This window comes from Antedon bifida, chromosome 6, assembly GCF_963402885.1.
Source record: "Antedon bifida chromosome 6, ecAntBifi1.1, whole genome shotgun sequence".
Classification (NCBI taxonomy): Eukaryota; Metazoa; Echinodermata; class Crinoidea; order Comatulida; family Antedonidae; genus Antedon; species Antedon bifida.
Window position 1 is genome coordinate 22,303,303 of NC_136231.1, and position 23,240 is coordinate 22,326,542.

Here is a 23,240-nt window from a genome sequence, read left to right on the forward strand (position 1 = left end):
TTATTAGGGGAACAGGAATGTTACTAGCAAGTAATGAAAGGGGCAAAAACGTACATCTTTTCTTATGTGAAGGCATTTTTCCCAGTCATGCGTCTAAAGTGTGTATCTCCTGTATTCTTGACTTGTTGTACCATCTTGTAATAAAAATATGACTATGTTCTGTATCCAAGCAACTAAACATCTACATCTCTTCTGCACTACCTCACACACATCGAAACATTTCATTTTCACTCAATTTTAATACTTTTACAAAAAATGTTTCATAGTGAAGTTGAATGTTCATAATTAATAGCGTGGACCTCAAGGTCCATGATTATATCGTCCTACAATCCAACTACACCTAATGACAACATTCAAAATAGATATCACATTAATCTTTATTATTTTTCACAATTAGAGTACAGTAGTAATAACAAATCTATTTTTGTAATTTTTTTATATAATTATCATTCTATTGTATTATTTCAATCTACACAAAAATATTTATATTTACATATTTACAATACATTTTCAAGAAGCATTGGAAATTGAAGCAAATAGACATTTGGATTGAATGCACATCCACGTTGCAATCATAAATAAGCACTTTATTAACATAAAGCTCTGTCTACACTATTGAACTAGTTTGACAAAAAACTGTGATGTGGCCATATATGAACATGATGATGTCATATCACTACCATTTTGGCCATATCACACTTTTTTTGTTAAACTAGTTTTATAGTGTAGGCAGAGCTTTAGGTAGAATGTAGTGAACCTTTAGACAGACGCTTGTGGTCGCAATCCTGGAAAATAAGCACTCATAAGTGGAGGAGTAACTGGTGCTGGTTTTACCGATCGCGCATTAGTTTTTACAGCATGGGCTTGGCTCTGCTGTGCTGTTGGCTTAGGAAATGAGTGCATTGGTTGACTAGCCGGGGTAGAATGATCAACTGGGCCTCTGAGTATCTCACCATGATGATTTAGGCTTGGCTGAAGAAACTTAGCATCTAATGCTGGTTCACTACAAACAAAATCAGAAGGTGGATGGTATAAAGTATCACAAAATGTGGTTTGTTAAATAAACAATTCTTTTTCCTATCATACGTCCTATCCACTCTTCTATGTGTTGATAAGTTTTGGGGGGTAGCCTATGCATATGTAAATGCTTGATTTTACTATCAGATAAACTACAGTAAGGTTATGTTCATCAAAAACACACAATATTTAGGTTGAAGCAAATTTCATTTAGTGTTACGTTTTTATATGCATGCTTCGGTCATACAAATATTGTATCTCTAGAAACTAAAAATGCCTAATTTTCTTCTTTTTTCGTTCGCATCAAAGCATATGGTCACTCCATCACTGTTCCAGTAGATCAGGTGGTAATTACATGATGCAATGTCATAATAATAATGATTGTATACCTTTGTCTATTTACTGCTATTGGTGCTCCTACAACTGGCGTGTTAGACAGTTCCTCTGGTATGCTACCAATTCTACTAGGTTTTTGACTTATCGAGTTTGCTTTTCTTATCAATTGAGGATTGTATTGAATCTGAAAGAACAAGATAATGAAACTATTTTTTAGGGTTGTATTATTGGGATTAAAATATACTTTGCAGTGCAGAAAAGTGCTTCTGTGAATGGTCTCAAGAACCAAGTATTGTACATCAATTTTATGACACAGTATGCCAGCCTAATATACTAAATCAAAGTTCTACAAACTATGAGCTGCAGCCCAAATTTGGTGCAGCAGGAAACATTTTTGAAGGGCTGTTTTGCAATACAGAACATGCATTTAAAAAAAGATTTCAAAAGTTATTTTAACAAAATGGAGGGATAGGATTTTATTCGTAAAATGATGTCATCCATGATTTTTTGAGATTTTAAAAAAGGGCGTATCCCCAAAAACATCATTCTAAATGAACAAAATCAAAAATCCATTTCAGGCCTTTTTTAACAAATTACCTGCTGTTGCATAGAACTAGGCCTTGAAGGATAGTTGTGATGTGAGAACCGAGAATCACTCAGATTTCCTGGAATACTACTAATATTTGTTGTACTCAGTGGCTGAAAGAAAAAAAAAATAGTTTAAATACCTATACAATATCCTATTGAAAATTGCAAAATAATATTTAACAACATCAATGATTTTTATAAAAGAGGGGTGTGAACACAAAAAAACTGTGATGTGGCATAATTAGTGGTAACCCAACTAAAAATTTTAAAAACAGGTAGAAAAAATTGAACTAAACTAGAAATAATCATTTAAAATAAATATGTACCTGATTTGGTTGAAATGTTGGTTTGTAACCTGTGGTAGCGTTGGATGGCATGTCGTAACCACCAGGTAGCTTTCTAGATAGCTGTGCCTCATTCACTTGTTTGTTCAACCAATTAATAACTGGAAAATATTAAATTTGTAATTAATATTCTCATCATCATTATTATTATTCTGTGACTTTTTCCAGTTAGAAAATAAATATTGCATGCTCATTAAATCATGTTGGATTCACTACAGAGAAATAATACTTCTTTAATTAATAGTGCCTATTATATAACACCTAAATAAATTCCTGTCATTTGATTGGACGAATGTGGGTCACATGGCGTGCAATAGTATGCACTATTAAACGATCGTTTAAACATTCATTATTTGTATATTAATAGCTCTGTTTTGCAACTGTATCAAGAACATCAGTTTCTGCTAAATTTCCAGAAATTCATATCCGCCATAATTTTAGTAAACTTCGCTACTCGTATCTCAAGTTGGAGAGCAAATGGAAAAATTCCACTGAACAAATTTAGCATTTGACGTGTCAGTCGATTGGCTGCATGCTCAAATCATCACAATGATGTCATAGGGTCGTAGTGGACAACTTTTCAATCAAATTCAACAAAATCAATTCAAGGATGATTTCTCAATTAGCTGTTCTTACAAAATATACACACTAGAACTTTAACAAAAATAGCTCACCATTCTCATTTGTTTTAAGAAGTTCTCGACTTTCTTCTAGCTTTTTCTTGACATTCTCAAATGACTCACTTAAAATCTTGTTCTGTGAATAAGTCAATAACATTAACCAAGATCAATCAAATGAAATATTGATAATACAAATATGAACCAGAATGCGTTTTATAATATAAGAATGTTTTAATTATAGCAATTTCAAAAATAGCACATTGCTTGAGACTGACTAATACATTTACTGTAATTAAAGACATTTGTAAACTCTGTTTCCAACAGTTGTTTTTAATTGTTTCACAATGTATATACTATTGGAGGGTCACATCATTCCCAGTGATAGTGGTTTCTTTGCTTTTGACCCTGATCCTCCACTTATGTTGTGTTGTCTATTTGTTATGTTATGTAAGAATTTTTCTGAAAGGAATAAAGTAATATTTTCCATTTTTTAACCATAGAGCTTTCATAAAAATTTAGTTGCATTTTAAAGTTCTAAACATTAGAAACAGTACTGGTATTATGCAAGAAAATGAAGATTTAAATAAATTTTAAAAAAAATTAAAATTCTTACTTCACTTTCCAGTTGTGTCATTTTCAAATGAATTTGTTTTAACTCCTCCTGAGATTTCACTAGCTCTTGTGATTTTTCACCAAGAACTTTTTCTTGCTGTGTAGTCAAAGTGTTCTTTAACTTAATCTAAAAAAGATATATATTTACAGTACATTAAGAGTCAATTAAGGGACATAGTGTTTAAACACATTTCCCATCGTTTGTGTCACAGAACAAAGTTCCTTAAATAGAGGTGTCCCCTAATTAGTGTATACAAATTATCATTTCAATGTAATTTTGCCATCTTTATTTTTGTTAATAAATTAAATTGGAATTGATTATACATACAATACAAATGTTGCTATGTTTGAAAGAAAATTAATTTAAAAATAAGATTGAAACTGGAAATGATAATGTAATAAAGAATAAACATTGTCTACCTTAGCCAAGTATGTTTTGTTTTCTGCTCTTAACTTTTTTATTATGTCATTTCCCTGAAAAAAAAAATTAATCAAAGGATATTATAATTAGGGTTTAAAAAAATTATTTTTGTAAGTGTAAGAAAGGACCTTTCATACATCCTGACATTATGTAAATGTATGTAGATTTTAATCCAACACATGATTTCAAAGCTCTTTTTAAAAAGCTCAATATTGTTTAATGGCTTGCATGCAGAAGACTATTTAAAGTATGCATTGCTTTACATTGTGTACTTAGTCATTGCTATTTTTGTACCCTGTTTAGTTTGCATTGCAGTACATTGTGTACTAAGTTAGTCTTAGTTATTTTTGCACAATTGAGTGGTAAAGGAAATGTCACTCTACACAAGCACAAATATTTAGTTTCAATATTTTACCTTATGAACTTCTTGTGTCATACTCTTAAGTGTTGTTTCTAATTTGGTAATTCGATGTCTTAACTGGCTACAACTTTCTTCAATCTTGCTCTAATAAACGAATTAAAATTTGTAAAAGTAATTAAAAAACATGAAAATAAAATACAAGAATGTAAATTGTCATAATAATAATTGCAGTAAAGAAAAATATTATTTTATTCTGAATATGAAATTTTTTAAAAATCGACAATGCAGCTTGTTAAAAGCCTTCATGTACAATTGTGCTGTACAAAAGTACCATCTTTATATCGTAAAACACCTCCCATAATAAAAAGCAAACCTTGTGTTCATTTGCAGATTCCATTAACGTGTTATTTTTCTCAATAAGGATATCCTTATCCCTGACTTCCTGTTCCAAAACAGCGACTTTCGTTCGTAGTTGACTAACTGCTTTGTCGCGCTCGTGGCACACTGTTTCAAGACCGCTGTTGTCTTTACGCAACGTCTGCAATTCTTGACGAGCACGGTGGTAATCCTAGAAATGACAATGAAAGAATTGTGAACAATAATCAGTTAAATTGTTAATACCAAAACTAAAGCACCAAACGACCCTACCTCTCTTGTACTTAAAATTTTGCAGGTTAATCTTAGGTTTGCCTTGAGTAGGTAAACTTATATCCTCTCAGCAGTATGAATGTATGTAGATAACAACTTACCTCTTCTAACCCACTGAGTTTGGCTTTTAGTTCACGAATGTTTGATTCTGAGCGATATTTACGATCCACAAGTTCCTAAAGTAAATAATAAAGACATATTCAAGCGCATATTTTTCAACTTTCCTGCTGTAAAGCTCTGTCTACACTAGCACACTAGTTTGTGATATTCCCAAATATGGTAGTGATATGACATCATTATGTCCATATATGGGCACATTTTTTGTTACATAAAGTTTGATAGTGTAGACATAGCTTAAGGAAAAATACATCTTATAAGCTAACATACTTTTTACAATCACCAATTTACACATGATGTAACCTACCTTATTATTAGTATCTTGTTTAGACAACCTATCTTCCAGTTGTTGTAGTTTTTGTCTATAGTTCTCTTCCATTTCACATTTTTCCCTTTCAACTCTTGTTTGGTAGTCAGTTTGTTTCTAAGTATTAGATTCAATAATCAATTTACAAATGCATATCTACCATTTTGGTTTTTGGGTCTCATTCTTTGCGTCTAATTTCACTGCATGCTGAATATGACACAAATTAGACAAAATTCAGCACTATAACAACATTACTTTCTTTAGCTCATAATGCCTTTTGTTTTGCGGATAACTAACTTCTTAAAGTGACATATTCAAATAAGGTTAGTTTTATTTTTGTTGAGCTAAAATAAGTTGTTTGAAGAAGAGTCAATTTTTTCTCACTAAATAGAAAACATGCATTGTATGATACTAGATGTAAAAGCTTATAAATTATTCATCTAAGATCAGATGTTGTATACCATGGTATTTTTTGTACATTGTACAATGTAGCTATGGAATTAAATATTTTAGAAGTGTTATCGACTTTAACCTTTACAAAAATAATAATAATACCTCTACTGCCATTTTTCTTTCCATTAATAATTCATTGGAATGTTCAGCTGTAAGATTACTCAAGCGTGAAGACCATTCCAGTTTCAAACTGTCCAATTCTGACCTACATGCTGACAATGCCTAAAATAATCAACAGTAATTTTTTACAGATACCTTCAATGATAAAATACACTATACATACACTCTGTCTTCATTTAAACGTATCTGTGTACAACGGTGGGTTTGCAAAATAAAAATCAATGCAGTCATTTGATTTTCAAAAACAGAAAATAGCTCATTAACAAAATGGCACAAATGAAATACCTCTTGAGTTTGGCGAAGACGCTGAGACAGATCTGCTTCCGTTTCTTTTAGTTTGGACTCAAGATTATGTTTCTCATCCTGAAATAATACAACATCATTATATATTCTATGAATAACATGTTATAATAATATGTTACTTATTTATATCGCCTTTATCAAAGCGCTATACTAATAGATTCAAATTTATAATGTCCTTTATACATACTAAGTGTTGTAGATAGATGATATCAGACAGGCCTACAGAGAGGGACCCATATGCAACAAGGTTACAACCCTTAACTCTTCAATCAATTGTTCCATTTTTAAAGCGCTGTGTTCTTATAGTGGACAGAAGCCAAATTATGTGCACACGGGACCTCCATTTTAAAGTCGTTATTCCAAATTTGTTCTTCCACCAGATCTAGAGTTGATACAGTATTGTTAATTTAACTTACAATCATTAGAATTATAATACAATCAATGTTACAACATACCTTAAGATTTTTCAGACAATCAGCAAGATATTTCTTGACATCACCGTCCATTCCAGGAAGAAGTTTGAGGGATAAGTGTGTCAAATGTTTAAAGGCATTTGTTTGGATGACACTTAAGCTAGCTACGCTCATGCTGTTTAAAGATGGAGTATCAAGTTGAAGCAAAAATCTAATAAATTAAACCAGAAAATGCTTATGATTATTAATGATATATCTAACATTAGCAAATCAGCATGTCTTTTTCTGTTTAGGGTTGGTATAAGATAAGTTTCTTTTACTCAAATCCCTGAAACAGCTCCTAATTATTGATATTTTATTTTTAATTTAATTATTTTTTTCTTGGACTGTTTCAAATAAATGTGAATGAAATTAACAATGACAAAAAACTGAACAATGCTCAGGTCAATACAAATATTTTGCAATATAAAGTTGAAGGATTTAAGATAAATTATCAGATTGATGTTGTTCTTACTGTGGAACGTCTTTGTCCTGTTCCTGTAAACATAGCTCGAGAAGGTCAATGAACTTTTGTGGAAAAGCACCAAAGTCAACTAGCAAGCCCTGCTGGTTCTTCAAACTGAAAATGAAGCATTTATAAACATTTTACAAACAAGTCTGATTTTTAAAGAATTATTTTCTTTATCTTAAGTAGTTTTTTACATTAAGATTTCAACTAGCCTGTTAGTGGTGATGATTCACTGTTGGTATGGATTGAAATAAATAAAATAAATAATTATCATTATAATTTTTTATGCTTTCTAGTCGATATGAATAGCATTAGGGCTCTAGCGACACTTTCTCCAAAATTCACAATTTATTGAAAGAAGTGCATGAGAATTTAGATAGAATTACTAATATACAGCACAGAATATTGTATTACCTTTGAAAATCTTCTTCACCAAGAGTTAGGTTGTAGAGGAAAAATGGATCATTTTCGTCAGTCAGTCTCACCTTTAAATCCTTATTGAAATAAAATAAAACCATTTGAATGCTACAAATTACTGTACTATTTAAGTTAAATAAAATGAATTCATTTATTTTTAAAAAGCTAAAGAAATATGTAATAAAATGTGTAATGGTAGAAGAGAGAAGAAGTGGAGAAAATTTATATCAGACAAATAAACTTTGTACTGGCTAACACTAACTTTTGTGCCTTGGTGCATCCTCATTTATTAAGTATTACTGGGACTTCTATGTTAATGCTATGATAGCAGTTTTAACCCTTTAAAATGGTATGGTGGAACAGCACTAGATTTGTCACAGTGTCTCATTCCCCACCCCCCCCCCCCCCCAAAAAAAACCAATTATTTAAAATTGTTTTAAACCAAGAAACTTCACCATTCTCACAGCAATTTACATACCTTTTTGTGAAGAGGGGACGTTACAGTACATAATTCAACTGTTATTTTTATATGATGTTTTCTAGGAAATTGAAAAAAAACTGAGTAAACAGAATGATGACACAAAAACAAATGTAATTGATGTTTGATATTATTGGCGAATCAAAAACGTTCAAAAACACCTAGTAGTAACATTCACAGTACAGTGTATGGCGCCCAATACACTGGTAAAGGTGTCAAAAGCATTACTGTACTATGGTGCCGAAAGAAATTATTAAAATCACTGTCACATCAATAGTGACTTTTTATTTATTTGTTTGTATTTAGATTTAGACAGATCTTGATATGTTTGATATTGGTAATTATTATTATTGTATTTATATTTAGCAGTAACTGAACTATGTAAAAAATATTCTTGCAGTTATTAAAATATAGTTTATAGTCCAACCTTTCTTCTCTATCTGCAGATTTCATCTGTAGAAGTAATACTTTACTATACAGGTTCTCCATATTCACTTAGAGTCTCTAGCAGGTATAGGCCTAACAAGAAAAGAAACACAATGTAATTCATATGTAAAAAAAATCATCTTCTGTCATGCACTGTTTTATGTATTTTTCTTTGTTGTTTTATTGTCTTAATTATAATTATGCCAAGCAAAATGAATTTCCATTTTAAAGTGAACCAATTAAATTTGTTGAATATGGAACAGCACCAGGAATACAGTAAAAACTTACAGAGCACCGAATGAGAAACGAGGCTGTGGAAATTAAATATAGGGGATTCCCCTTTTACAATAACAACAGTTAACAAAGATAAAATAATTGAATAAAATCACTAAAAACAAAACAATTGATATAAACGCGAATGCTAAACACAAATGGGATCAGGTGCCGTTTTCGGCCACCTCGACTTATATGGATTATACCATTATTATGATAGGGGTGTGGTGTATTATGTTTTATGTAGAGAAGGGTGTCTATTGAATGGGAAGACAATACAATTGTTCTGTTATGTAACCTACAGTACAAACTACAAGGAACAATACAAAACATCAAAAACTAGCAATGCATGTACTTTTTATAAGGCATGTTATTATTAGGTACTGTGTTAGGGAATGCCAAGATTTTGTAACAATATTATATTAACTAAAGATATTTTAAATAAAACAAATTTTATAGACAAATTTAATGAAGAACCATCTACTAACTGGATAAAGCCATTTAGGAAAAATAATAAACAAGTTGATCATAACGAGTGGTTTTCAAAGGCCCAATGCAAAACAACGTTAACGGAATATACTATGTATAAAGGAACTCCAAACCTTGAACAATATTTGTTAGATAAAACTATTTTTAAGAGTATCAATTTAAAATTTAAAGCAAGATCAAACTCTCTAGATCTTGAGGGTCGTAGACAATCCTGGTCAAATCATAACACAGGATTATGTAAGATGTGTAGTACTAACGAAAAAGAAACAGTAAACCATTTTTTATTTAAATGTCCTTCATTAAACTCTGTTAGACAATAATTAAGTATGTACTGGGATAATTTTTGTTGGATCTCAGGAATTAAAACACCATTTTATGCTAGACAATTTATTCACTGAAAATTTTTATTGTAAAAAATATTTAATGAAAGCATGGGTTACTAGATCTACAATTTTATCATCATTACCTCTCTCAACTAATTGATTAATATAAATAATAAAAACGTGTTTAAAACGTTTTAGAAAAACCAAACCTAAAAACACGCAATGTCAAACGCTGTGTTTTCTGGGAATAAAATGGTACAGATTCATTGACAAAATTATAATGTTTATTTGTTTTACTGATTACCTAATAATCAGTATGTGATAGATCTTATTAAATGTACTACTGTCATCTTTATTAAATGTACTACTGTGTTATCGTTAGGTAAATTATATTTTTTATTTGTAACTGGAATAAAAACTTTCTTTATATACTTTCTGTATCTATAAATCCGTTAAAATTATTCAATATCCACCTTAGGGAATCCACCTAATTATATTAAAGATGTATTGTCCCTTTGACCAATTAAAAAAAAAATTTTTTTTTTAAATTTCGAAAAAAAGTGGGTCATTTTGAAGTATCATAATAGTTATTAACTTTCACCAAAAATTAGTAAAAAAAAAATTATTTAACCGAAATACAGACATTTTTTTGTTCAAAAAATAACTTTGACTTCCAGTCAAAGTTTTCGATCAAAACATATCTCATAATGCAACGCGCTTGTTTGGCTACTCTGTATGCATAATCATAACATTTCCTCGCGATCTGTGTGAAAACACCTTCTCAACCGCGACGAGTTGTAAACAATCCTAATTAGCATCATGTATAATGCATACTCCTGGTTTGAAATCTTTGTTTACTTTCGCTTGTGATGATTTTCCAGACGAAATGTAATCAAATTAATTTACCTGTTAATTACGTAAACTTGTTTTTTTCGGCTCGAATTTTCGACCTCAAGTGAATACCTTTAATATTACTTTGATATGGCCAATTTAAATTTAGAATATTTTTTTTTTCATTTTTTGTGTTTCAAGGGACAATACATCTTTAAGGAAGGATACCTAAAAATTGTATAGAAATAAAGAGCCATAATATACTGTAGGTCTATTAACTTGAAAACTGCAATTAATTCTACAGCATGTAGGGCGTAGTTGTTTTCCCTTTGTTGCTGAAACATAATGCACTAAACAAAAAAACAAAAGCAGCAGTATTTTAACACATTAACACACTCAATTAATAAATGGGACACCCCTATTTTCCCATCTTTTTATAATGGTATAGTCCATACAAGTCGAGGTGGCTGAAAACGGCACCTGATCCCCTTCACCATAAATAAAATTAAATAATAAAATAAGTACTCGAGTCCTTCATAAAAGTACTTATATTATATACAGTATGCCTAAGTTTAGGCTAGGCCTAATCTAGGAAAAAAAAGGCTACGTAGCTAGCGGCCTATCTATAGGCTAGGCCTCGTTGGAGACTACCTACTACTAGGAGGAGGACTAGGCCTAGCTTAGCTAGCTAGCTCGGCTGACATGCCTAGCTTGAGCCCTACTTACTAGGCCTCGTTAGCATACGAGCTAGGTCTAGCTTTTAATTAGGCCTAATCAAAGCGTACTAGGCTAGTACTACTAAACATTTCTGGATGTTCATAATGTAAAAAGGATAGGCAGGCCTACCAACAAAAACAAATAAAACGTCTAGCCGCCGCCCGCCTTGTTTTCAAAATGTGTACAGCCAGTAATTTGTTTTTCTGTCAGACTGCCCTCACCGGAATGGTTGTGTGATGTTAGGCTCAATAATCCAGACGGCGTATTGTTTATTAATAAAAAATAAAAAAAAGGATGATGAGCGTTGTTCTATCGTCATCTCTTATAAAGCTATTTTGTTAACGAATAATACAAGGTTAGTTAAGTTAATTCAATCAGTTAGAGTTTGAGGATGATGATATATATATTTTTTTGTAAATTTTGTGTGTCAATCATGTAATGAATCCTATATAAAGTTAAGCCCAGCCAGGCCAGTCATCGGCAGCAGCAGAGCCTGACCATCGGCATCATTCATGATGGTTGCGGGCTGGTGCTGTGGTGGTACTACTGCCATGTCAGCTGTGTTATAGCAGGGTGGCCTAGCCCTAGGCTAGTAGTAGTATGCCACTTATGATTGTAAATAGACTACGTACGTAGATTAAGCTAGCTCCAGTGACTAACATCCCCCTCCCCCCCCTCTGTGGAGATTTTGCTTTTCGTGGAACATTCTTTTTTTTGGTGCCTAGGCCTAGCCTAAAATGCTTAGTACTACTAGGCTACTACTACCACTACTACTCTACTAGGCCTACACTTACACGTATTGTTTAAGTAGAAGATGCCTGCTTATGATGTATACACTACAGTGTGTTATTCTGAATTTGAGTTGAACGAGGCGCAACAAAGTACTAATAATTTAACTTATATAGGCCTAATCATTTTTTATTTCTTATTTTCAGACATTTAAAAATAAAATTGCATCTTGGTTACTTTTAATATACAACAAAAAAGTACATGTTTAACAAAAAACCATCAACTATATAGAATGCCACCCACCAACAATCATGAGCAGCAGCAAGGCACTAGGGCTGCCATGAACAATAACAACACTCCTCTTGGTAATGTTAGAGACAGGCTGTTTCATGCACTGTTTTTTAAAATCGCTATCACTTATGCTCGTGCTTTTCCTCCTGCAGCAAGACGAGTCTTTGAATTTGCAATTTTAATTAAGGTTAGTTATATTTAAAATGATGTATTGACTGATTAAGAATTGTTAATTAATCTGTAAATAATGTTTTGCCATCCACATACAAAGCTCCTGGAAAATGCATAATCTAATACTATCGTAATGTTCATCACACTTGTGTAGCCTGGCATACTTTCCTCTAGTTTCAGTATATTTGTCTTTATTTTCATATCATAAATATGTAAGTAGTACAGTATTATTCATGTTTTTTTAGTAATGAACATTTTGTTTCTTGTATCTTTTCTTAGGCGTTATCAGTACTTTTTGTTTTAGCTTATATTCATTGTGCATTTTCGCGGACGCCTATAAATTGTCTAGTAGATATTCAAGAAAAGTGGCCTCGGGATGGTATACTAAGGGTAGAGATATTCAGGAATCGTACAGGACCAAAAATGTTCACGTTGGTCAGTAGGCAAGAACAGGAAATGGAACAAGCATCAGGTATGTATTGTATTAATTATTATAGTGATTTATATACCACTTTTCCCAGAGACCAAAGCACTGTACAAACATTTGTGTCTTATATATGATAATTTACAAATCAAAAATGATTTACACACAAAAAATAGTATAAAAATAAACAAAATTACACAAGTTTTAGAAAAAAAAGAGTCTTAAGTTGCTTCTTAAAAGATTGCACATTAGAAGAAGCCTCAAAATCCCAATCAGGTAGGTATACAAAATAAATATTGCATCTCTTTAAGTAAAAAAATATTGCCAAAAATGAAAATGATAAGAATTAATTAGTTAATATTGAGGTTTCTGTCTTATGGTGTTATAACACCTGAGTGTATCCTTGCCATCTGATTGGTTAGTCACGCATCACGTACCGTTCGGTATTAGTTTTAGCCCTGCTTTATTAATAGAGTAGTCAATTGTTCAACTCATGAAATATTCTCACTCATAAACATTCATTAGTTATAATGTTTAGTATAATATAATGTTTCATTGTAAAGAAATATTGTAAGCAAATAATATTGACATAATTCTTTATTACCTTAGTATGATCATAATTTATTCAGAAGCAGTGTTGCACATTAATGAGGTTTTGATAGATAGAACATTAACATTGATGGAATTGGAAATAAAGTTTATGCAGTGCACCACCCATCTCTCACTGATAGAACTCATTCATACACTAATTCACTATATAAACAACTATTAATATCAAAGATGTATTATTAAAATGTTATTTTATTAAAGAATTCCAAAGTTCTACTATTGCTGATTCAACACCTTGGCCAATGAATTACTGGGAATATCCAGGCCGGGAAAAGTCAAAAGAGGTTCATACTAATATCACCATAATAAAAGAAGATGGATCTAGTGAAAACTTTACATATACCCATGTTGAGAAACCAGAGAAAAACTTTCAACCTTTTAGAGAAACTGTTTCAGAGATGGAAATGTTTACGAATGTTGGTAGGTATCAAATTTATTATTTCACCCTCTAACTTCATTAAATATACAGGAGGGAGCTCGAGCATGCGAGAGATTCGCTTGAGTTCATGTCGATCAATTATGGGGCCGCAGTTAAATATACAGGAGGGAGCTCGAGCATGCGAGAGATTCGCTTGAGTTCATGTCGATCAATTATGGGGCCGCAGTTTGAATTGGGAATTTTGTAGCATCGTTTGTAGTAAGTAGTATTGGTAAGACCAATATGACCATAGACCTGGTCCATGATATGACTTACTACCATTTTCATTTGAATGCTTGAATAAAATCTAATTGAATTACACCCTAATATAGATTTAGATAGGCCATTGGATTATAGGGAAATTTTTTAAAGTCACTTCAACTTGTTGTTGGCTATGTAATATCAGATATCGCCTTTTATATTGGTAAAATATAAGATTTGACAACCTCTTGGGAATGATATATTGTTCGAGGGAATTTATTTTGACAAACAAAATATCATTCCCTCGGGGATATCAAATCTTATATTTAACCTCTTAGCAGTCAATATCTGTATAATATGTAATCTCTAATGGTGATGTATTTAATTCTCATTTTAGTATGGCCTTCAGATGAGTACATCATGGAGTATTCATTAGAATATGGGTTTCTACGCTTGTCTGCTGCCACCAGAGAGCGCCTCGGAATACCAATTATGGTTGTTCATTTAGGTAACATATTTGTGTTTTTCAATTATTTGCTTTGCATTTGCTACTATTGTTACAAACATGTCCCACTAAAAGCCTATACTCATGGTAATAACACTATTTCTGCCATTTATTGATATGTAGGGTCATGTCAACTCAACAAATGAGATGACTGGGTACCAGATTTCCTTGAAACTCGAATATAATAGGCAACTATATGTCTCACAAACATACCAACAATTTTTCTCAGCAACTCATTACCATGCTGAGCCTATTATCATGGGAGTTTTTTGATCAAAACATTTGGGCTTGCTCCCTAAGTACATTTGAGAATACTCACGAAAAGTTTTGTTTGCCAGACCAGTGATCTGGAGGTTATGGATTCTCACCTGATAGTATTCTCAAATATACTTAATACAATTATGTCTGAGTAGGGCAAACATCTAACCAATTAACAAAGCTACTTTGCAGTGGTTAATAATTATCATCCTGTACCCACTACTCCCTGAGCTTGAATCTAACCATATACACCAAAATACAAGCTTGGTGGTATGAACTTCAGGCTAGTGATCTGGGGGTCAAGGGTTCGTCTCCCACTCGAACATTTTTTTCCTAATATTGTCCATCACGGATTAGGCTATTCAACTTAAATGATGGGTTGATAGACAAACTATTAATTTCTAAACAGATCCATTAAAAGATGACTGTTTTGGTGATAGCCTAAGCCGCTTCTTTTTGGAGGATTTCCTGGGTTATGATGATATTCTTATGTCAAGTGTGAAGAGCCTAGCTGAGTATGAGGATAACAAAGGTACAGTGTTCTATTATATTGATTCATCATGTATAATTCCACCAAACTTTCGAGTTAAAATAACGATTGTCAGGCATTTGATAAACTGCCTTAAAATGTCTTGACATGTTTCGAGAAACTATTCTCATCAGAACAGAAAACAATGCCTAGAGTACTTATATACCAATAGGACAGGTTGTATGTAAATGAGGAAGTAATTATTATTATTATGATAAAACACCAAGGAACGTAGACAACAAACAATCATATGGCAAGTGTGATGCCTAAGACAAGGAAAGTTTCATTCAATCTTTAATTCAATTATACTGTATATTGAATTTTATTCAAAAATATTCTGTACTTTTAAAAATATCTTTTATTCATGAGTAGATATGTGAATGAAGACATTTAGAAAGGTTACATAAAATTGATTATTAGTGTAATAAAAAAAATATTATAAGAACACAAATTTCATTTTGAAGATAAACTAAAAAAGCCTCATCCTAAAATCAGAAAACAAAAAAAGTCTTCCAAATGCAAACTTATTAAATATCCAGTGCATTCTGAAAAATGTGCGACATTTTAAACTTTGATGGTTTTGTTTATTTTTATCCATAGGTTATCTGCGTAATGTTGTAACTGGTGAACACTATCGTTTTGTCAGTATGTGGATGGCAAGATCCTCGTACATAGCTGCTGCTTTTATCATGCTTATCTTTACAATCTCTATCTCAATGCTACTTCGTTATTCTCATCATCAGATATTTGTTTTTATTGGTAATTATTAAGCTCTGTCTACACTATCAAACTAGTTTGACAAAAAAAGGTTTGATGTGCCAAAATATGGTAGTGATATCGTGTCCATATATGGGCACATCATATTAAATTAGTTTGATAGTGTAGACAAAGCTTTACATCAATTTGAAGTATTTTCTATTGTATCTTGTTATTGTTTACCTTCCTCTATAGTCATTGCCATCCTTCTATCACATGATGTGATACAGCAGTTTGAGTGATGGCTTTTTTAAAAACATATTTGTTCAAGCAGATTACAATAAATTTTAAAAATATTATAATTACATTTGCAAGATTTTTTATTTTTTACAATCTTCATTTATCATCGTTTTTTTTTTATTTTGCTTTTATTTTAAAGACCACTAATCGTTTTTATATTCTCTACTTTTTTCTTATTTTTTTTGGTGAATTTGAGGAGACTTTATTGTCAAAAACCCATGATACATTGCTATTATCTCTCTTTTTTATGTCTTATATAATAATTGTTGTTCTTCCTGTAGTTGATCTGTTACAGATGTTGGAGATGAATACAGCAGTAGCATTTCCAGCAGCTCCTCTACTTACTGTTATACTTGCTCTTGTTGGTAAGTCATACTTTGCTATTTATAGAATATATACTCATTATACCTAGCTTGTTAATACATTTTACCTAACTTGTATAATTAAAACATACCTAGCTTGTAAATAAGACAGCATTAAGAATATCAATTTAAAATAAGTTTAAATTTCTTTAAAAAAAATTGTTTTCACCCTCAATTTTGGAGCAAATTAGTGGTGGCAGATGACCATTTTTTGACTGCATACCTTTCTACTCTTAAGCTCTGTCTACACTACCAAACTTTATGTGAGGTGCCCATATATGGACACGATGATGTCATATCACAACCATATTTGGGCACATCACACTTTTTTTTTCACACAAGTTTGATAGTGAGTGTAGACAGAGCTTTCACACATGCATATTCCAATTAAATGTTGTCTTACAATTTTACATACAACTTAATCCCACAATTTAAGTATTTTTTTTACAGTTTCTGTATTCCTATTGTAATAAGCTACCAAGAAGCAATTATTAATTGACACATTTATTTCATTTGTTTTCCACAATATAATAACAATCATACAGGATAAAAAATACAATGAATTAATCATGTGGAGGGAGGGTCATATAAGTCAGATACCACCCCAAGATATAACATTAAATACGAATACGAAAAAGAAAAAAAAATATACATAAACCAATAATAAATAAAAGAAAACAAAGCTACAATTTCTATTTAAACCATAGGAATAAAAAGGCATTTATTAATATTAAAAGCTATTTCTATTTTTGTTTCATTAGGAATGGAAGCAATTATGTCGGAATTTTTTAATGATACAACAACAGCATTTTATATTATTCTCATTGTTTGGGTTGCGGACCAGTATGATGCTATCTGTTGCCATACAACTATTAGCAAAAAGTTTTGGTTAAGGTCAGTGAACTTAAAATAAACAATATCAATTTATAAAATGTTTTCACTTTACTCTGATATTCTACTAAAACTGGATGCCATGGATTTTGGCTAGAAATTAACACTTGAAAACATTTATGAATTATGAGTAAGGAGTTCACTCTTTGAAATTCTTCAACCATTTGTAATTACAGTGAAAATGTATCTTACCATATCAACAAATTTATGATACCATGATCTTAATTATAAATATGTTTTTCATTAAAGATTGCATCAAATCAAAAGCGCTCTAATAATAATAATGTCTAACAACAGTCCCACCCTATTCCACTTATATTCTTAGTTTCCTGGATTTTCTGCATTCTCACTCCTGAGGACGATCAAAGCATATTGATCGAAACGTTGAGAAACTCAACAGTTCTTTCTTATCCGTGGTGTACCGCAAAGCAACAGTTATTTTCAGAACTAATATCCGTGGTGTACCGCAAACTTTTTATCAACATTTGATTTCGCCATGCAAACCTTCAAACAATATATTAATAACTAACAAATAACCATGTTTTTTTTTCAAACTATAATTTGTCGTATTTTTTAGGTTTTTCTATCTGTATCATTTTGCATTTTATGCATACCATTACCGTTTTAATGGACAATACAGCGTGCTTGCTCTCATCACATCTTGGTTGTTTATACAGGTTTGTACTTTTTATTGAATATAAAATATAATGCAATTTAAAATACTGTAACAACGAATAAAAATGATAAAGAAATAAAACAAAAATTGCAGAGTTATCGTCAAACATTGAATTGTAAAAAAATGAATTATACATATGAATGCTTTTACAACAAAGGACTGTTGTCATCATTTTAAAATGTTGAAGCATTAGAATGCTATTTTCAGCCCTCAGATTGGGCTAAGGTGATGTTTCCATGATGATGCAAAAGCATTACTTTAATAATTATTTATGTTTAGTTTGAGTAAAAGGTATGAGTAAACTTTGATAAGAAAGACTTATTTTCATTCGTAAGTTGTTACTTTTGATTGTACTGTACTTTTGTTTTCATATTTTGAAGGTTACCATGCTTCTTAGTATAGTATAATATTATATTTCTTACAGCACTCAATGGTGTACTTTTTTCACCACTATGAGCTACCAGCAATACTACAACAAGCTAGAGTTCAGCTGTTGTTGCAGAGGAACCAGCATGGTGGTCTTAGTCTCAACATCAATCGCAACAATGACAATCAACCCAATGTCAATCCAGCTGAAGGACAAGATGCTAATCAAAACCAGATGGATGCCAATCAGAACAATCCTGCTGCCCCTGCTGCTGCCGCCCCTGCTGCTGCTGCCCCTGATAATGACAATGTACAGGAGAACCAGGGAATTGCTCAAGCGGGTCAAAACACTTCTCAAAGACATCAAAATGTACAACCTCGTACTGTAATGCAGATACCAATGGGGGTTATTAACAATTTACATCTTAGAAATACTTTCTCGGCTCTTACGGGACAGCCACAAAGACATATCCATATTAATATACATCATCAAATGTCAAATAGACAAAACACCAACACTCAAGCTAGTGGTCAACAAGGAAGTAATCCAGCTGAAAAAGAATCCAGCCAGACCAATAATGAAGAATTGCCTAATAGTGATGAATCTGCGTCTAGTGTCGTATTAGACCAGCAGACTTTAAATGAAAACTCTCAATCTAATCAAATTGAAACTAAAGTAGAACATTTGGAAATCTCAAGTGATAGTATAGAAAGTATATCTAATTCAGTTTCAGCAGCACAAAATCAAGGATCTATTTTAGACAACTCAGAAAATGAAGAAGTGCGAAATTTGTTAAGAATTGGTAATGACACTGACGCACCAATTTAGCTAAATTCAACTGCAGGGTTTTTGGTGAACTAGAAACAAAAACATTGCTAAATAGTATGTGGTAGTAGTACATCAAATTAAATTAACAGCCACAGATGTCTACCATTTCATAGTTGTTATCAAGAACGATGGTGTGGTGGAAGATAGCCACGTTGAGATCACAAACTTTTTATGATGAAATTATGACGTTGATTTTAAAACAGAACCACACCACACATTAATAGTATATCACACTGTGTAGAAAATCTACTTTTGGCAGCAGTATACCTTAAAATGGTGCTTTTAAAATTTTAACTTTACCAATAATACTAATCCTAAACATCTTATTTCTCATTCCCCTGCTTATAAGTGTAACACATAATTTTATTTTATCAAAAAATATACATAAAAGTTAGATTTATGTAATTTATTTTAATATTTATTGTTAAGGTACCATTAACTATTAAATGTATAAACCGATGCATAAAAAAATGACAAAAATATACTATAGATGTTATATAAAATAAATGATGAATATTATTTTTGTATTTGTGCAATTGAAAAAATATAATGTTCTATTTCATCTTTCACCTCATGATGAAATATTTGTACCATTGCACTACAGTAATAAGACTGACAAATCATCCTTACATGTTGAGTACACGATGGATAATATGATTTTGATTTCAATTTAAATTAGATAAAATTGTCATTCTTATAATATTTGGATATTGCAATAATATGATTACTGGCATAAGGATTTATACAGAATGTACACATATTTATTACAATATGAGATGTGTTACGGGCAACCCTAAACTTTTAGTTAAGTGTATTCAAACTAAATTTTATTAAGATATCTAAATTTGTAATTGGTTGATTTGCTTAAATTATATAAAATATTTTATACTCCAAACAATAATTTGAGATATTTCTGTAAAATAATTATAATAAAAGTGTAACCTATTTAATGTGTTAGTATAGAGAGATACCGAAAGTTATACCGAAAGTTTGTGGCCATGTAATCCATCTTGCAGTATGTGATAGTAAATTAAATAATAATGTGTTAATAATAATGGTATTTATTGTTTTTATTTGTGCGAGTTGATTTCTCAGAAACATTATTTGTACCAGTCTCCATGAATAAACATTCATTATTTGTACCATTCCATGAATAAACATTCATTATTTGTACCATTCCTTATCCATGAATAAACATTCGTTATTTGTACCATTCTCCATGAATAAACATTCGTTATTTGTACCATTCTCCATGAATAAACATTCGTTATTTGTACCATTCTCGATGAATAAACATTCGTTATTTGTACCATTCCATGAATATAAACATTCATTATTTGTACCATTCCATGAATAAACATTCATTATTTGTTTTATATAACATATAAATAGATTCCTGTCAGATTGAATACAAAAGGTAGGCGCACCTAGGCCTACATTTGATTTACATTGAAACAGTAACATTTATTTTGGTTTTTTTTAATAATATATTAAATATTATATTTTAATATTTGGATTTTAAAAACATACTAGGCTAATAACTGTAGTGTTAATTACGTCAACACTAAACGCCTAGCTAGGCTAGGCCTATTATATAGCTAGGCGTTTAGTTTAGGATTGTTTGATCGTTTGAACTCAATTATGCTAATTCTGTTTTTTCCAACGATTCCACGTCTTGTAGAGATGTTCCCATTAATTATTCAATTGTGTTTTCGTACATGAATTTTTTTTTTGAACGACCGTTCAATATAATGCGCACTACTGCATGCCATGTGACCCGCAATCATCCAATCAAATGACAGAGATTCCGAAATAAAAGATTGAATGAATGAATAAATGAATGAATACCATTTCTAAAAGATTTCTCGTATAACTTAACATTTTTCTAAATGCTGTTCCCAAGCCTATTGACATCTATTTGTTTATGTGAGACTCAATTGCATACAAGTCTTGAATTTTCTGATTAAAAAAATATGAAAATGTAAAATATATATAACGTATAAATAAAATATTATATTCGTTATTTTCATAATAATATATTGAATAACAGTTCAACCAAGGCTATCAAAGACAATTTACAAGGCAATATAAAAACAAAAAGAAAAGTATCAAAAATAACATTTTAAGTCTTAAATAAGAAGCGAATTATACAAGTAAAATGAAATAGTAAAAACAAGATAATCTTAAAGATCGAACAATACTTAACCTATATGATGGAGTTAATGTAATATCTATTTATTATCATTATTTTTGTTGTCAGTATTATTAATATTTTAAAGTTTAAAGCGAATATTATCATTATTATTATTAAAAATATAATTGATAATTAATTTTATTTTCAATTACTGTTATTATTAAAATAAATGCAACTGTTATATGAATATTTATTCTTATTATATTTATTTTTAATAGTTATTTCTAATTTAATTAAACGTGATACTATTTTTATTATATTAGTTAGTTTTATTTTTAGTACTGTATTATTTATTTATTTTATTTAATTTAGATTTAGGTTAGATGATATAATTTTGGAGAAAGAAAAAAAAAATATATATATATATATATATATTATTGAATTCGATAAATTGTAAAATACAGTTAGTAGATAATATGGTGGGCGGTAACCCTTTATATATTATATAATAAGTGTAGTCTTTCTATGTCTCCATGCAGCAGTTAAGTATATTGTTTACAGTGATAGTCAACAATTTCACCTAATCTCTCAAATGGAAATTATAAATAAAGGTCATCAAGTAAAATATGATGTTGGTATTCGATTCTATTCTTCTAAAATTCTCCCAGAATGTATCATAACCACAATACAATAAATCATTTTTTAGTAAGTTAAAATGTGTTTCTCTTACATTTTTAAGGTTTGAACATTCAAGTAGAAAATGGTCTGTAGTTTCAATTACCTGATTGTTGCATAGCTTGCAAAAACCAGACTCATTTTCTGACCATGTATTTTTTCTACCTTCTAAATCAAGAGAGTTAAGACCTCGCTTTAAACTTTAAGAGTTGGCATGTGTAAAGCTCTTAAACCATTGACTTTCCGGATTTAAATTAAACTTATTTCCTAAATCAAATTTACATAATAAATCTTTGATATGGTTAATCCACTTCCATTTCACCTTATCTTCTACATCCATTATAGATTTACATAGGAGTTTTTGCCACGTTTGGTCGTCCATATTTTTAAGTCTGTTAATTGAAAGTAGGACATCCTAAACTCTATGTTGAATGGTGTAGAGTGTCTCCCATCCTAGGTCACCAATCAATGCCGCTTTCGAGACGTTTCTTGGTGCCTTCAAAATAATTCTAACCATTTGGTATTGTAAATTGGAATTGTATTCTAACTTATTTAGTGAGCCTTTAGAGTTACATATATTGCAGAGGCGTAATTAATTGTTGGATACCCTATTGAAATCATTCTGATTGTTTATAATAGAGATAATATAGGCTATTATCCTATTTCCCTTTTTGATTACTTCACTGATATTGTCTGAATCTGTATAATGAACGTGATATTATTACACCAAGATTATTGATTAGGTTATTTAGTTCGTTAATGTAAATAGAAAAAAGAACTGGTGACAATGCCAGCCTTGTTTCACTCCTTCATAAATGCTAAACTTATCAGATTCTAAGTCATTGAACAAAACTTTGGCAGCAGTAATTAACCCTTGTCGCCAAACTGAATCAAAGGCTTTTTTAAAGTCCAAAAAGGCCAGAAATGTTTTTTTACCCTCAGCACGCCTTGTTGTCTTCACATCTTCTGTCTGTCCGAAAGGCCCCTTGGACGTGTGAAACAATGGCGTAATCTAGTATGCTGGCTTGGTTCTTTTTTACCAAAGTTAAAGTAC

General features: G+C 31.0%; 2 protein-coding genes across 2 annotated transcripts; one reads left to right on the forward strand and one right to left on the reverse strand.

Annotated features, from left to right (window-relative positions):
* Positions 1-359: 359 nt before the first annotated feature.
* On the reverse strand, positions 360-11,304 carry LOC144844635 (spindle assembly abnormal protein 6 homolog). The gene is made up of 19 exons (XM_078701639.1): positions 11,252-11,304; positions 8,491-8,582; positions 8,064-8,124; positions 7,583-7,662; positions 7,175-7,279; positions 6,703-6,871; positions 6,230-6,307; positions 5,927-6,046; positions 5,372-5,488; positions 5,049-5,123; positions 4,673-4,867; positions 4,354-4,443; positions 3,938-3,991; positions 3,519-3,644; positions 2,960-3,041; positions 2,268-2,386; positions 1,951-2,052; positions 1,407-1,537; positions 360-1,003 (listed from the first exon to the last, which is right to left on the reverse strand). Exons 2-19 carry the CDS (start codon positions 8,550-8,552, stop codon positions 760-762), a joined length of 2,010 nt encoding a protein of 669 aa, XP_078557765.1. The 5' UTR covers positions 8,553-8,582; positions 11,252-11,304; the 3' UTR covers positions 360-759.
* Positions 11,305-11,398: 94 nt separating this feature from the next.
* Positions 11,399-20,522, forward strand: LOC144845948 (membralin-like). The gene is made up of 11 exons (XM_078703474.1): positions 11,399-11,477; positions 12,058-12,329; positions 12,593-12,785; positions 13,548-13,766; positions 14,363-14,473; positions 15,138-15,260; positions 15,858-16,016; positions 16,535-16,618; positions 17,377-17,509; positions 18,084-18,183; positions 18,607-20,522. Exons 2-11 carry the CDS (start codon positions 12,144-12,146, stop codon positions 19,375-19,377), a joined length of 2,079 nt encoding a protein of 692 aa, XP_078559600.1. The 5' UTR covers positions 11,399-11,477; positions 12,058-12,143; the 3' UTR covers positions 19,378-20,522.
* The last annotated feature ends 2,718 nt before the right edge of the window (positions 20,523-23,240 follow it).